Source organism: Crocodylus porosus, unplaced genomic scaffold (genome assembly GCF_001723895.1).
Source record: "Crocodylus porosus isolate Cpor-Errol unplaced genomic scaffold, CroPor_comp1, whole genome shotgun sequence".
NCBI classification, from domain to species: Eukaryota; Metazoa; Chordata; order Crocodylia; family Crocodylidae; genus Crocodylus; species Crocodylus porosus.
The window spans coordinates 643345-660177 of record NW_017728893.1 but is presented as its reverse complement, the minus strand read 5'-3'; the positions used below and the strand labels follow the sequence as shown (position 1 = coordinate 660177).

General features: G+C 49.9%; 1 protein-coding gene across 1 annotated transcript in view; it reads left to right on the top strand.

Annotated features, from left to right (window-relative positions):
• The window catches only part of RHBG (Rh family B glycoprotein), a 13564-nt gene extending 5604 nt beyond the window's left edge, over window positions 1-7960 (top strand). The window contains exons 2-10 of the mRNA XM_019555555.1: window positions 263-449; window positions 1449-1599; window positions 3072-3219; window positions 3406-3572; window positions 3999-4136; window positions 4525-4658; window positions 5400-5521; window positions 7230-7303; window positions 7432-7960. Coding sequence (XP_019411100.1) covers window positions 263-449; window positions 1449-1599; window positions 3072-3219; window positions 3406-3572; window positions 3999-4136; window positions 4525-4658; window positions 5400-5521; window positions 7230-7303; window positions 7432-7512 — 1202 coding nt within the window. The 3' untranslated portion in view covers window positions 7513-7960. The remainder of the gene's footprint in view (window positions 1-262; window positions 450-1448; window positions 1600-3071; window positions 3220-3405; window positions 3573-3998; window positions 4137-4524; window positions 4659-5399; window positions 5522-7229; window positions 7304-7431) is intronic.
• The last annotated feature ends 8873 nt before the right edge of the window (window positions 7961-16833 follow it).

Below are 16833 nucleotides of genomic sequence, written 5' to 3'. Positions count from 1 at the left end.
TCCTGCCCTTTGGGCAGGGGGCTGGACTCGATGATCTCCCGAGGTCCCTTCCAGCCCTAATGTCTATGAAATCTATGAAATCTAACCCCTAACCCTAACCCTAACCCTAACCCTTCAGGGGAAGAGCTCAGACACCAACCTTGCTGCTATATTTCAAGGGGTTTCGGGTAGAGGGAAAAGGAAGAACTTTAAATTCTTGTTTGCAAATCCTCTTTCTCTACTCCCTCCACTGGGTCTGCAATGCTTCTAATCCCTTCCTCAGGTTTCCAGGATGTCCACACCATGATTTTCATCGGCTTTGGGTTCCTGATGACCTTCCTGAAGCGTTACGGGTTCGGAAGCGTCGCCTTCAACTTCCTGATTGCGGCCTTTGCCATACAGTGGTCCACGCTGGTCCAGGGTTTCTTCCACTCCTTCCACAACGGCAAGATTCACGTTGGAATCGAGAGGTGAGGGTGCTTGCTTGAGACCCAGATACCCTTGCTCCAAATTGCCACCTTGGCACTACAGCACTTGACATCTCGCTCCCCTTTCAACGGGAGGGAGGTAATGGCACTGCCCCCGCTCAGCGGAGGGTGTTTGAGGATGAGTGCCTCCAAGATGGCAAGGCACCTGGAAGCTATAGCAAAGTGGGCCACATGAGGATCTTAAATAGGCTGGCAGGCATCACACCACATACATTAGCACACAGCTTTCTCTGGGTCACAGGCAGCTCTTCTCCAGGTTACCACGCAGCTGAGAAATGCATGTTATAAGCCCAACTTGCTAATTCATTCAGTAGGTAAAAGGAGTAGGGAACCTGGTGTTGCTGTTCACCCTGAAACAATGAAGAGGTGGGTTCAAGTCCTCTGTCTGCTACTGACTCCCAGTGTCACCTGTTTAATAAAGTAACAGCTCATTTCTCTTGAGCAGGGAACCTACCACCTCCTTGGGGCAGAGAGTCTCTGCTAGGATGCCTGCGTACAGCACTGAGCACAATAGAGGACTGATTTTGGCTGAAGCTATTTAATACAGACCTGGATGGAGACAGGGTTTTATTTATAGATTTGAAGGCCAAGAAAAAGCCCATTGTACCATTTTCCTGCTTGGCCAGAACATTTCATTGCATCGGAGGAAGCAAAACCCTTGAGCTAAGATCTAGCCCCCCCTATTTGCTCACAAATCAGCCTAGCTGGTTTTAATGGCTTTTTAATCCATTCAAAGATTTTGTGCCCACTCTTAGCTGAGTTATTTCCCCCCTTTCTAGTGTGGGTATCCTGTGACTGCCCCGAGAGCTGGCACAAACCAGCTCAGCCTCCTCAGGGCCTGTTAAAACTGAACAGAGTGTGAAATTTGGCTTTGCAGAATTCACTTTGGGGCAGGAAGTGGGGGCTGGGGCTGGGGCTGGCACTGCACCCACTGCCCTCAGCCACACGCCAACCCTCCTGCCTTCTCTGTCTCCCCGCTAGCATGATCAATGCCGATTTCTGCTCCGGAGCTGTTCTGATCTCTTTCGGAGCAGTTCTGGGCAAGACGAGCCCCGTCCAGCTGCTCCTGATGACTTTGTTTGAGGTCACGCTCTTCGGCCTTAATGAATACATCCTGCTCAGCCTCCTGGGGGTAAGTCATGGAAAATCAGGGTTGGAAGGGACCTCAGGAGGTCACATCTTGTCCAACCCCCTGCTCAAACCAGGACCACCCCAGCTACATCATCCTAGTCAAGGCTTTGTCGAGCCAGGTCTTAAAAACCTCCAAGGACGGAGACTCCACCACCTCTCTGAGTAGCCTGTTCCCTTGCTTTACTATCATCCTAGTGAGACAGTTCTTTTCTTCCTAATATCTAACCTCAACTTCCCTTGCTGCAGCCTGAGCCCATTGCTCCTTGTTCTGTCACCTGGCCCCACTTTGCTGCTCTCCTGTTCCCTGGAGAAGGGAGATGCATTTTTGCACTGGTGCGAAGTCCAGGCAGTGCCATTAAAATGCATTTGGTGCCACAAACAAGAGTGCCCGGGGCAGGGCAGTGGGGAATCATGAGCAGCTGGTGGATGGTTAGAGGCCTGAGGAAAGGCTGGAAGAGCTTGGGTTTGTCAGTGCAGAGAAGAGAAGAGAAGACTAAGGGGGGATTTGATAACAGTCTTCAAGGGAGATTCCAGAGAGGTTGGAAACGGGCTTTTCTCTGTTGTGGCTGCAGGGGACAGGACTAGGAGCAACGGCTTCAAGCTGCAACAGAGGGAATGGAGTTTAGAGATAGAATCATAGAAAATGAAGGTTGGGAGGGACGTCAGGAGGTCACATCTAGCTCAAAGCAGGACCAGCCCCAGCCCCAACCACATCATCCCAGCCAAAACTTTGTTGAGTCAAGCCTTAAAAACCTCCAGGGATGGAGACTCCACCGTCTCTGTAGGTAACCTATTCCAGTGTTTTACTACCCTCCTAGTGAGAAAGTTCATCTAATACCCAACCTCAACTTCCCTCGCTGCAGCTTGAGCCCATTGCTCCTTGTTCTGTCATTCACCACCACTAAGAACAGTCCAGCTCCATTGTCTTTGCAACCATCCTTCAAGGAGCTGAAGGCTGCTATTAAATCTTGGTCTTTTCTTCTCTCTCTAAATAAGCCTAGTTCCCTCAGCCAGTCCTCATAAGTCATGTCCTCCAACCTCTGAACCATCCTCATTGCTCTCCACTGGACTCTCTCCAAGTTGTCCACATCCTTTCTGTAGTTGGGGTGCCCAAAACTAGACACAGGACTCCAGATGTAAGGAGGATCTTTCTAACTCGGAGGGTGGTCAAGCATTGGAACAGGCACCTAGAGAGGTAGTTGAGTGTCCACCCCTGGAAATATTCAAGGGCAGGTTGGGCAGATGCTGGGCTGGAAGGGATAAGTCAGGGCTGATCCTGCCTTGAGCTGCAGGCTGGACTGGATGACCATGTGACATCCTTTCCAGCCTGACTTGTCTATGATCCTATGAGCAATGATGCAGAAGACTTGGAGTTCACACATCTGCTGCTGGCTTGCGACAGGCCCTGTCCTTCTGCACAGCCTGCCCTCCCCATCCTGGTCACCACTTCCTTTTATCTCCTGCATCACCCAGGCCAAGGATGCTGGGGGCTCCATGACCATCCATGCCTTTGGGGCTTACTTCGGCTTGATGGTATCGCGGGTCCTGTACCGGCCCCAGCTGGACAAGAGCAGACAGCGGGAAGGCTCTGTGTACCACTCGGATGTCTTTGCCATGATTGGTAAGGACTCTGGAGATATATGGTGGTGTTTCATTTTAGTCATGGAAAAATATGGATTTTGGGTTACTCTTTTAAATCTGAAAATTGGGGATTTTTTTTTTTTAAATCAGAGAAAACCAGGATCCCTGGTCATCAGCAGTGTGGGAAACACGTTGACCTTGGCTTTGTGTTTCCCCTTCCTTGCAGGCACGCTCTTCCTGTGGATCTTCTGGCCCAGTTTCAACTCAGCCATCACCACCCATGGTGATGACCAGCACCGGACAGTAGTGAACACGTACTTCTCACTGGCTGCCAGCACGCTGGCCACCTTCGGCATGTCATCTCTTATCAATGGGGAGGGCAAACTAGATATGGTGAGTCCATCCCCATCCCGCTGTTCCACTGCCGTGGTTCCCTCTTGGGTAAAAACTGTCCAGGCCTGGGCATAAGGGTGCAGAGTAGAAGCCCTGATCCTGGACACCTGGAGAGATGCAAGTTGACTTGTAGTTTGGGGAGGTGCGGCTGGGCACCAAATCAACCCAATGCATTCCTATGGCAGGTTGACCTGTAGTCTGGGGAGCTGCATCCCAGCTACAGGTCAATCCAATGCATTTCTATGGCAGGCTGACCTGCAGTACAGATCAAAACAGTCCGATTCTCCTGATCTGCACCAGTTCTAAATGAAGTGCTAGGTGCCAACCAAGGTGGAATGGGCTGCCACTTTGGACCTCACCAAATCTCCTTCTCCGGGACTGGATGGGGGTTGTGGGAGCCCCCCTGACTCCAAGCTCTCTCTCCAGGTCCACATCCAGAATGCAGCTCTAGCCGGAGGGGTGGTGGTCGGCACGGCCGGCGAGATGATGCTGACGCCCTTCGGAGCCATGACTGCTGGTTTCCTCGCCGGCCTCATTTCTACTCTTGGCTTCAAGTTCCTCACGGTAAGTGGCTTGACAGCACTTGGGGCCCAATCCTCATGGGCACGACAGGCCTGTTTCACCAGAGCAGCACACAAAGGCCCTAAACCCCCAAGTACAGCTAGAGGGGACTGTTCCAGCCACGAGGCTGCCTGCCTGGCACCCCTCAAGCACCCCAGGATGTCAACACTAAAGAAACTCCAGGGTTGTTCCTGACAGACCTGGGTTTCGGGCATCCCCTAGAGCAACCTCAGATAGACAGAGGGCAGGAGGGGGAGCTTCATGCTACCTCCTCCTCCATGGTTTGGCCCTTGTTTGGTGGGAGAGGGCAGGTAGGACTGACATCCCAGCTCAGACATGCCCTTAACGTGCAGCCCTGCCCAATCTCACCATTGTTCTGCATTCTCCCTAGCCCCTCCTGGACTCCAGGCTGAAAATACAGGACACCTGCGGTGTCCACAACCTCCATGGGATGCCAGGGGTGCTGGGCGCCCTCCTTGGTGTGCTGGTCTCAGCGGTGGCAACTCATGATGTCTACGGTGACGGGTGAGGACCACTGGGCACGACTTCAGCAAGAGGCCTTGCTCAACCCCCTGGCTGAAGCACCCCTAGATTGCTTCTCCAAATAGCAGCTCCTGCGCCTTTCCCCAGCCAGTGATGGGGAGATGGGAAATCTCCACTGCTGCCTGCATACTGCTCCACAGGTGCTAAGGGAGCACGTCTGTGTGTTAGCTGAATCCAGCTAGCACAGAAGTGAGAGAGGCACAAGAGCATGCTAGTAGATAGGGTGTGTATGCTCTGCTAGCATCCCCGCTCTGTTGGAGGGCATCCAGGCTGCAAAAGTGTGCCACAGCCTACTGCGCTGGGTCTTTACTGCTCTTGCCCCTACTAGCTTGATTTAACTCACTCAGGTGGGCTGGGGTATGGTGCCCCTTTGTTGTATGGATATATCAGCTCCAAGGCTAATTAGCTCAGTAGTCTGTTTGCAGCTGGCTTCCAGGAAGAGGGGGAGATTTACAGTGCCTCGTCTCAGCCCATTCAGTGCCTTGTGTTGATCACTGATGGAAAGGCATGATGTGGGGTCTGACTGGCCTATATGCCTAACCCACGGTTCAGGAGTCCAGCCAAAGGGTCAAAACCCAGATCTTGGAGGTGTTTAAGGCCTTAATACAACTGGCACTGATGACCCTTGATGCGTCAGACCCTGGAAGGGCACAAAGGCCCTTGTGTAGCCAGCACGGGTGACAAGGTCTCCCCAGTCAGACCAAGCTCTCACCTGCCTTGCAGGATGTACGATGTCTTCCCTTTCATTGCCGAAGGAAGCTGGACGGCCAGCTACCAGGCCGTCGTCCAGCTCTGCGCGTTGCTCGTGACGCTGGGCTTCGCGGTGATTGGAGGAAGCATTGTGGGTGAGTTTTCATAGAAGCATAGAAAATAAAGGTGGGAAGGGACCTCGGGAGGTCATATCTAATCCAACCCCCTGCTCCAAGCAGGACCAGCCCCAACTACATCATTTCGCCAAGGCTTTGTCTAGCTGGGTCTTAAAAATCTCCAAGGATGGAGACTCCAGCACCTCTCTGGGAACCTCTTCCAGTGCTTCACCACCCTCCTCCTGAGAGAGTTTTTTCCTAATCTCCAACCTCAATTTCCCTTGCTGCAACTGGAGCCCATTGCTCCTTGTTCTGCCATCTGCACCCACTGAGATCAATCCAGCTCCATCCCCTTTGCAACCCCCTGCAGGGAGCTGAAGGCTGCTATTAAATCTGCTCTCAGTCTTCTTTTCTCCAGACTATATAGGCCCAGGTCCCTCAGCCTCTCTTCATAAGTCATGCGTCTCAGCCCTCAAACCATTTGCACTTCCCTCCACTGGACTCTCTCCAGTATGTTCACATCCTTTCTGTAGTGGGGGGGTGTTCAAAACTGGACACAGAACTCCAGATTTGGCATCACCAGTACAGAACAGAGGGGAATAATCACTTCCCTTGACCTGCTGGCAACGCTTCTACCAATGCAGTCCAGGATGCTGTTCACCTTCTTGGCAACAAGGGCACCCCATTAATTTGTATCCAGTTTATTGTCCACTGTCACCCCCAGGTCCTTTTTTGCAGAGCTGCTGCTCAGCCAGTCAGCCCCCAGCCTGTACTGCCGCATGGGATTGCTCCATCCTAAGTGCAGGACTTTGTACTTGTCCTTGTTGAACCTCATGAGATTTCTTGTGGCCCAGTCCTCCAATTTGCCTAGGTCACTCTGAATCCTAGCCCTGCCCTCCAGCCTATCTGCTATTCCCTGCAGCTTGGTGTCATCCACAGACTTGCTTAGGATGCACCCCATCCCGTCTTCCAGATCGTTAATGAACATATTTCCCGGCAGTGGGGCTGCCATGGGATCTTGCCTGGCCTGGGGGCAGATAGAAGAGCAGCAGATGGGGTGGGGCAGGGACCAGAGGGGCACTCAGGGAGGGTGTGAAGCTAATATGGCCCCCCATGTTAGACTGTCTGTGCCCCAAAGAAGTGAGACAAGACAGTCACAATCCTTGCCTCACTGAGAGCAACCAGGCCATGGGGAACCTTAGGGTGTGATTTTTATAGGCATTTAGATCCTAGCCCCCCCTGAAGTCCTGCAGAGCTCAAAGTCTTTGAAAAACTATGTGATTTGCCCTGGGTCTTATGAGAAATTGGTAGCAGAGCCAAGAACTGACCCAGGTCTTCCCCATACCACCATCTCATGCTTATAACTGCCATTATTTGTATAGCAGCAGCACCTCGAAGCACCATTGGTGGCCCTGTGCCCCTTAGTGCTAGGTACTGTATAAATGCAAAACAAAATAAAACCATCCCTACCCCCAGAAGCTATAAGCTAAATAAAATAAACCATAAACCACCGCTGCCTGCCCTGGTCTGGCCGCTAGATGCCAGTGTGAGCCAAGACATCGGGAACTGAGCTGCTGTTTCAATTATAATGAGGCCACAAGTGGCTCAAACGCCTGAGAGGAAACAGGTAACGCAAATAGGCAGTGTTTTTTCAGAGGATCAGGGCATTTGCTCTGCAGCTGCAGTGGGTCAGTGCTTCTGGGAAGAGAAGAGAGCAACCCTTTTTTACCCCTTTTTACATTCCCAGGTGCTATACTGAAAATGAATTTCCTGGCATCCCCTCCAGACACGCAGTGCTTTGAAGATCAGGTCTATTGGGAGGTGAGTCCTCAATATTTCTTTTTCCAAGCACCCTTGGGGGAGCTTGCAATGAAATGAAATGCAGGTCACCAATTACAGCATCACCTAGTAGTCTCAGGGCATCTTACTGTGTCCTTGGCTTTGTCCAGGTCCCAGAAGCGCATCACGATGGCTACGGACACATGCCGCACATAGCCCCAGATGACCCAGACAAGAGCACAGATGCCTAATGGAAAGGACCTGCTCAGCAAGCAAAACTTGACCCAGTCTGAGCCCATCTGATTCTACTTCTCCAATGCTGGCATTTGCCTTCCCTAGCTGGCTGGGGGCTGGTTGGTCTGACTTTGGGACAGCATTGCAGCCTGACCTGGGACGATGGGAGACAGAATGAGATCTTCACCCTGTGTCACCTCCTCTGGGGATTGCAGCCACATTCACATTTCTGCGTGTTCATTCAAGGAAAGAGTACTCTATGCCTAACCTAGGGCTGAGGTCACAAGCACCTTTAAAGAGCATCTTTCAAGAGCAAGGTTAACTTGCTGGAAAGGAAGAAGTGGGTTCAGCCCCTGACTCTGATACAGGCTCCCGGCACAACAAGCTGAATCCCAGCCAGCTAGATTGTCCTATTTCTGTTTAAGAGCAGCTTCATCTGGAGCTGCTATGTTTGAACCTGCTTTTAACAAGACATAACTAAAATAACTGCACCCATGCCACTGTTAGCACCAACGTACAAATCACAGTATTACCATAACTGCCCCCAGTCTGCACAGTCACAGACCCATGGGTTCACCTTGCCTTCACACAAGGATGTCAACCCAACCTCGCTGATCTGGACTGCAAACTCTTTGAGACAAGCCAGTCTCACCCTGTATCCCTGAAGCGCCCAGCACAGGCATAGCTGCAGCAAGGGAAGTTCAAGTTGCAGCAAGGTTAGATATTAGGAAAAACTCTCTCACTAGGAAGGCAGTAAAGCACTGGAACAGGTTACCCAGAGAGTGGCATCTCCATCGGTGGAGGTTTTTAAGCCCTGGCTAGACAAAGCCTTGGCTGGGATGATGTAGTTGGGGCTGGCCCTGCTTAGAGCAGGGGGTTGGATTAGATGTGACCTCCTGAGGTCCCTTCCCACCCTCATTTTCTACGATTTTATGATATATCAGGTAGCCCCTTTGGGCTTCTACACCTGTTCCTACCATCACATTTTGTGCCTGGACACAGGAATGATGTGGGCACCAAGAGACATCCCAGCCACAAAGGCAGCAGGGTGCGACAGCGAGTGTTTTACCCCTTATCCTGACTGTGGCAATAGAGTTGAGATCAAGCTCTGCACTCAGATTTCTATTCTGAATATACCTCAGTGATGTGGCTGGTGGAGAAGAGGGGGGTGATTTGTTTTAAGAGATATAGCCCTATTAGTAGCATCTCAAGAGTGCACAGTTGCATCACTACAAAGATGCCTTTTAAGCACCTTATTTCTGGCTCCTGTATAAATGCAACTTCTCTGACTGTTCCCACTGGCTGGGCTGTGCTGCTCTGACTGTACTGGTACATGTCCTCCGACTTGCACATCTCCAAAAAAGCGAAGCTGAAAGGCTAGGTCCTACTTCTGTATTTAAATGTCATGTCCTATGTGGTTGCTAATGGCATTTACAAGTAGAGAAGCAGCTTTGCAAAACCACAAGTAAACACCTCCTTGTGAAGCACAGAGATGATGCTCTTTGCTAAGCAGGGAGGAAGGCTGAGGGCAAGGGTTATGGAGTCTCTTCTTAACTCTGCCACTGACTTGCCGGGTAATCCCAGTCACTTCACTTATGCCCCTTTGAGCCCCAGTCTTTCCTAGCTATAAAAAGACATGACAACACTGAACAACATGTTGGGGTCCATGGAGGAAAACTGCAGGGAGTTATTCTATAAATGTGCTGTGGGCACGAGGAGGGGGAAGTAGGAGAAATATTTCCATAGGAGAAGAAATTTCCTGTTGCTTGAAATCTCTCAGAATTTAGCATAAAAACGTGCAACAAAACCTTCGGTTTCGTCCATTTTTTCCCCTCTCCAGCAGAAAAAAAGATCCCACCCCCAAATGCCACAATATTAGACACATTTTTAATTCAAGCAAAAGGCATCAAGCTTCCATTTTGGTCCCTGTTGCTGGAAGATGAAGGATATAAGAAGCAACAGCTACAAGATCTCACAGCACCATGAAGATGTACTTAATTTTCGAGCCACCAGAGGATGCTGCTACACAGACGCCAATTTTTTACCAATGCAGATGCCCTGAAGAACCCAAATAATTTCTCCCTTGGGCAAATCATCCCCCAGGCCCCTCCAGGTTTTGGCTCCAGGACTGAACCTGTTTCCCATTTCCAACTTTCTAACCAAAAATGCCCCGAAAATCTCTTTCCAGAGCAAGGATGAACTTAAGATCACAGGGCGGGAAGGGACCTCATGAGATCACACCTAGAGAAGCCTCCTGCTTAAGGCAGGATCATCCCTGATGAAACCACCCCAACCATCCCAATCACTTGAATTTTGCTGCAAAACTCTTTTTTTTTCTTTTTTCAGCCAAAGAGTTTGGGTAGCAAGCGCTCCTATCCAGACTGGATGGGGGTGAGGATGCCTCTCTCTTCTACTGGGTTCTGGGCTGGTTGGCTTCCCCGCTAGATGGGGCTCCCTGCCTGTGCATGCTGAAGGGAGGATGCTGTGGGTACCGCCTGGCTGCTCAACAGAGACTTTGTTCCTTGGGGGCCTCACTTGCTCCCTCTCAAGCATGCAGAGGAGTTGAGCTGCTGGCAGCTTTTGCTGGATGAGAGCCCAGCTGGTGCCAGCAGCTCTCACCAGGGCTGGCACAAGCTGGGGGTGCCCCCAGCCCCGTTACCCAAGCTCCTTCCTCCTCTTCATTGAGTCTATTCTCTGCATTCCCATCGTTGTGCCCCCTGCTCTGCCCAAGTGCCATCCTTTGGTCCTGTCTGCCAAGTGATGACCCTCTCTTCCTCCTCAAAAGCCCCCCTTTCTTCCCAGGCCTTGCAGCCACCATCCTCTTGATTCTTCAAAACACGCAACAAATTCTAGCAACAGCTCTAGCAACACTTGTCTTAGCCATGGCAAAATCATGGGAACACACAGGTTTGACCCAGTCCCAGACTCTCAGGATTTTTGGGATTTGCACACCGCATGCTCCCCCATCCCCAAAAGATGCCCACCTTGATTTGAAAGAAGAAAGAAAAAAAATCCCCCTTTACAACTATTTAGTTGGTCTAAGAAAAGATATCCCATCTACCCAAAGAACCTTGTCTGCCAGTGGATAAATAAGTCATTCATTTTTCCCCTAACAGAAATAGAGATTTTTGTTCTTTTTTTTTTAACTTTTTTTTTCTTGTTTGGCAAAATGCACATTTTCCTGCACAAAAAAAAATCTGTTTTGGGGGTTTTTTTAAAAGGGAACTTTTCTCCTGGAAGTTTTCTGATCCAAAAATTTCCAACCAGAGCTAAGATACTGCAACAAATAGAAGAGGGATATGATGGAAGACAATGCTATTTGTGATTGTCTCATCTCCAGCTGGTCCCGTATCCTGCACCCCACACGTGCTGGGAGGCAAAGGAAAGAGAAAGATCGATTGACTTATAGTCTGAGCTTAGAATCATCATTTCACTCCTTTTCCAAGTCCTTGTCCTGGAAACTCAAGGCTGTCTCTCTCATGCAATGCAACACAAGTGATCGTTACAGTCTGCAGTTAATAGGGAAGGTTAATGCCTTTGAAGTTTGCACATAAAACCAGTGGCAGGGCTGGAGACTGAATGTAACATCCCTGCACCCCACTCACACAGCTCAGCCCCCAAACCAGCTCTGTTTTCCCTTGATCACCTTTGAAACACCCCTCGGGCTCGAGGGGAGGTTAGAAGTTGGTGTCTCAGTGCAGGCCCTGCTCATCCCCCTGACCTGGATTGAAAATCTCATGAGCAGACATCCCTCTGAGAGTTACTAGTCAGGTTGAAGGTACCTGCAAAATGCCATCCCATAACACCTCCTGCTCTCCAGCCAACAGCACTCAGTGAGTGTCTGGGCAGTTTTGTTGCACGGGATCCCAGCATCACGAAGGGCCTTGATGCATGTACAAGTGATTTATCTAAATGTGGATTCAACTGCACACAATTTAGTTGCGCTCACTGTCTACAGACGTGGTATACAAAGCCCTGTGGCTCCAGGCACTTTACACACACACGAGGCAGATGCAGATGTGATGATCTGCAGAGACAGGACTGATGGGGGAGAGAATGGGAAGCTGCCCAAGGTCAACCCACCAGCCTGTGGCCAAGCCAGGACTGCAACCCAAGCTTCCCCACTTGCAATCCACCATCTGTGTCACCCAAGCTCATGGCCTCTCAGTAATGAGTAACATCATAGGGTCACCCCTGAGCAACATGGACCAGCAAAGGCTGGAGACCAATGCCTTAGGTAGAGTGGATCCTGCTAAAGTCCTGGTTGATGCCTCAGCCCCATCTGTTATGATCCTATGGCAGAGTCATGCACAGACAGATTTTGGAGATAAGCCCAGGAAGGAAACAAGTGACCTAAACCCACATCAGCATCCAAACTGCAGGGGCCACGCAGTACTGGGTCAGGCCGGGCCCAGCGTCCCATCTCCAACAGCAGGAGATAGCAGATGGCCCAGAGGAGGAGCACCCATATAGGGTGGCCCATGTCCTGCCAGACCCTCCCCACTGCAGTGACAGAAGTTATAATTTAGAGATGCTCCCTAACAAGAGAATAAGAATTGGAGGATGGTCCCTCAGTCAGGAAGCAGTTAGCTAACTAGTTAGAAACAAACCAAGGGTCTGCAGAGGTTGCCTGCTGCTCCATCATTAATTGTTGTTTAATTCTTCTCATTCATTGTAGGCCACATTTATTGGACCCAAGGATCAAATGATCACTACACTAGTCCCCTGGTTTAAGCTCTCCCTAACATCTAAGAGCCCTGCTTCTACCCTGGCCTTAACAGACAATTTCAAAGAGCCTGTGCATGTGTGTGTACACACACACACACCCCCCTCCACTCTTCAGCTCCAGTGGGACCTGTCCTGTCATCTGGGGCACATGTGTGCCAGCATGACACATGCACACCAAGCAAGAGAGTCTGGCACCCAAGGTGTGAAGCGTATGGCACTTGTCTCCCCGGGTTTGCTACTCTGCGTGCACACAGAAGGCAGGCTCGCCACATCCCCCACCCCTGTGCCATCCCCACTAGGAAGCCTTCACACTTGCCCAGCTCTTTCCTCCACCCATGGATCTTGGGGTGGGGGGGTGACCAGGGAAGCAGCTGAACAGCAGCACTCCCTGCTCCTCTCCAATGGTTCTCCTAATTGGAGTGATCATCAGGGATCCGGGTTTTCTCAGATCCAAAAATTGGGGATTCTTTTTTATTTAAAAAAAGTAACCCAAAATCCACATTCTTCCATGATTAAAATGAAATGCCAGTGACATATAGATATATTAGTAGCGTTTTGTTTTAATCATGGAAAAAATGTGGATTTTGGGTTACTTTTTTAAATCTGAAAGTTGGGGATTGTTTTTTCATATCAGAGAAAACCAGGAACTCTGGTGATCATGTAGGGATGAAATGAACACCCAAGCCTGCATGTCCAACCCAGATCTGATTCACTGATCACTTGGCCAGCGAGAAAAGGCAGCAGGTTTGTATTTGGGGCCAGAACTGGGGAAAAATGTAAAGTAAATTTTTCAGTGTCCCCCTCCCCATGCCATTATATATATATTTGTAAACTGAGTTGAGTTTTCAGAGCAAGGTGGCCATGGAAAAGGAGTGAAATGATGATTTGAAGCTCAGGCTATAATAGGTGTCAATCAATCTTTCTCTTTCCAGCTCCCTTTGCCTCCCAGCAGATACATCCCCCCCAAATATATTTATATCTATATGTTTGTGTGCTTCTGTTGGAACCTGAATACACACTTGCACACCCCCTCCCCCACAAATATTATATACATTTGTGGGGTGCATGTGCACGTGTGTGTGTGTGTGTATTCAGGTTCCAGTAGAAACACACACACACAAAGCTAACATTTTTGGTGAATCAAAATTCAATACATAAATTTAGTTCTAGGTCCCTTCATACATATCCTTTGGAGTCCATGTACCTGTCCTCCCCCCCTTCCCCCCCATCCCTCCCCTCCAATATAATTCTGAATATTTTTTTTTAACAGGAAGAAATTTGGAAATAAAAAAAAAGCATTTCAAACCTGAAATCATAAGTTAACAATTCAAAACAGTCTGTCCTGAAAACATGAAACCTGGGGGGTGGTTTCTGTAGGTTTGGTAGGATTTAACTTCAGCAAAACAGTTCAGAGGAATCAGGTTGTGGGGTGAAATATTTTGGTGTCACTCATTTGGGATTCTTTTTACCTATCAAACAAAGAAAATCTATTCCAAGTTCCAGCCAGCCATGCTGAAGAGATTTGGGTTCAGTTCCTGTGTCTGTAACAGGAACTAACCTGGATCCCCCCCCGGGGCCTCAACTTCCACACCTGGAAGGTAACAATAATACCCCTTTCTTCCCTGTTTGCACTGGAGGTGGGCACTTATATATGTGCCCACACAGCGCCCAGCACAGTGGACACCTGATGACCAATCCCCCCTGCAGCCTTACTGCAATGCTAGCAATATCTCAGTGTCTTATTCCCAATCCAAACCTGAACCTCGCAGCTCGGCATCCTGCAGACCTGGTTCCAAATTGTGGGGAAGCACCACTCCCTCTAGCAGCCTGGCCCTGATCAGACCCCGAGTTGCTCATAGAAACTCTTATCCCCCAAACCCTTTACAAATCCCATTCTGAGCACCCTCTGTGTTTCAACAGGAGGTGCCTGGTTCCCCTCCAAGCCATGGCCATCCCTAGAAGGGGGTTTTAGCGCACACACACGAACACATCCTCCCCTACCCCCCCCGGAAAGACACCGGAGCATGCACCTAATTCTACAGCTTGCATTAGGAAAGGGACAGACCAGATCTAATCATCCCTTTCTGTCCTTACCCCCCAAACGGACTGGGTGCATCTACACATGCACTTTAATGTGCATTAGTTATTTTAATGCGCATTAAAGCATCACTTTAAAAAAGTGCTCTTTAGCTAATGTGTATTAAAACAGGCTAATGTGTATTAAAGCATCACTAAAAAAACATGCTCTTTAGATAATATGCATGAATATAGCTTAATGCTCATTTTCCTAGTACCTCACAATGGAGGTACTAGATTTAATGCATGTTAACTAAAGTGCATTAATGCACATGTAGATGTACCCAGAGGTAAGAATCACTCTGCCCCATCCATGGGAAGAGCCTGAAGGCTTCCCAGCTTGGATCTGCCTTTGGACTCTCCTGACACCTCAGGATTTTTGACCCAGAGGCCACTGGGATGAATTTCCCCACCTGGGACCTGAAGCACAGGGTGCAATGGATTTACCCTGTGCTACTAGCCCCCAGGCTAATCACTTAGGGCAGGGAACTGGGAGATGGGGGGGGAGAGGATCCCAGCTGGACTGCTTTCCCCATGCATTAGGTGTATTATACCAAGCCATGTGGAAGAGCTGGCTGACAAGGCCCCTTTTAATCAAACAGTTGCTGACGAGCCCCAGTTGCAGGTGTTAGCGCCGGCTAGTTAGTAAGATTCTCCTACAATTTACAAGCAGCAGCTGAGGAATTCACAGCCCTTGTCCCTTCGTGGGGTGGGGGGGACCCAGCTCCAGCATGCTAATTAGCAATTAGTCCTCCGCTAGAACCACGGATGGCGTCCTTAATGTGCAAGTGAATTTAAAACTCATGGAAGCAAGAGACTAACAGCAGTGGGTTGTGCCAGGAACAACACAGGCAAGGCTTGTTCCTCCTCCCCTCTCCCAGTGTCCCCAGGCCAGGCAGATCGGGATGGATTCTGCTCATCCAGGTGCAATCTAAGAGAGAGGAGCTGTGGAAACCAGCAGGGAGTGGAGGGATTTGTTTGCTAAATCAAGACACCCCCCTTCCTGAACATTATAACACTGCTGAACCCAAGGTAGCTTTAGCTCCACACTGCAAGTGGCACCTCTATAATGTCACCATTTGAGGCCCACCAACTCCAGGCACCATGCAAAGATCTCTGCTGCCAGTTGGGAACAGGGAGGTTTTAGCTCTACTAGATGTAGAGCAAAGCTGGAGGAAGCCCCCCTCAAACCAGAAGGCAAATAAAATCTCATTATACACTCCCCTGCCCTATCCAGAGTCCATCTCTGGAGCTGAAACCTGGCCAGGCATTTGAAATGTTTGGGGCTGACAATGCTGTCGTGGAGACAAGTCCAGAGATAGGAGAGCTTCCAAGTTGCTCCTGAAAGGCTCTAGAAGAACAGAGAGGACGAGACTGTCCAGAAAGCAGCAGGGAAAGTCAGCATCCAGCTGCAGGAAGGCCAGGCTTCAGAGCGGCTCCTCTAGATCACTGGTCTCCAAACTTTTTTGGTCGCACACCCCTATCAGTAAAAAATTTTTGAGCACGCACCCCCCCATATATGTATATTTATATAAATATGCATCTAAATAGAAGTTCTAATATTTTCTTCCCGCACCCCAATGAATTGTCCTGTGCACCCCACTTTGGAGACCACTGCTCCAGATACTCAAGCCCCACTGACTTCCCTGGACATGATGCTTAGAACAAGATGCCCCAGTGGATAAGCTTGGATGTTGTTTCTTCGTGGAACAGGGATCAGGTAGCATCCCTACCTAGCCAGTGTCACTCCCCTCTGGGACCTCTAGATGTAGGGCAGGGCTCAGAGGCACATCTGAAGGAGGGAAATCCTATTACTATTATTATTATTATTATTATTATTATTATTATTATTATCATCAGGGCCCCCATCCTGCTTGGTGCTGCAAACGTAGCCTCTGTCCCTAAGGACACGACAGGCTCATGGTCCTGGCTCCCAAACCAGTGGATCACAAATCCTCTCATGCCAGGTGGTGATCCAGGCCCCTGCTTTCTGGGCAGCCCCCTCGCATGAGACCAAGAGCGGGTCCCCAACTCCTCACCTTCCCACACCATCACCTCTCCCCTGCCCCCTACACCCTTTCCTTTTTTTTTTTTTTTTTGCCCCCCCCATCTCCACACAGTGGGTCTCAAAAACAACCTCCTGGGATGGGAAGAAAAGGTCTTCCAGTGAGATCATTGCTAAACCCCAGACGCACAGGTCTGGTATGAAACTGAGCCTGCCTCCCCCCCTGGCTCCCGTTCCTCTGTCCCCAGTGAAAAGCTGTTATGTTTTGTAATCGGATTAAAACAGCCCCCTCCCCTCCCCCTTATACCCCCCTCTGGCCCCAGCCCTTTCTCCAGCCCCACCAGCTTGCGCTCCGCCATGCCGCAGAGAGATTGTTTAAGTGAAATCGGTAGCGACGAGTCCCTGCGCCGGGCCCAATGGCAGCGCCGGATTTGGAGAGCGAGACACGGGCAGAGCCTGAGAGGTTTAGTCAGCGAACAAATTGCTTCTCTGTAGGGGCCATTTTTCTTCCCAGGTTCAACATAATGAT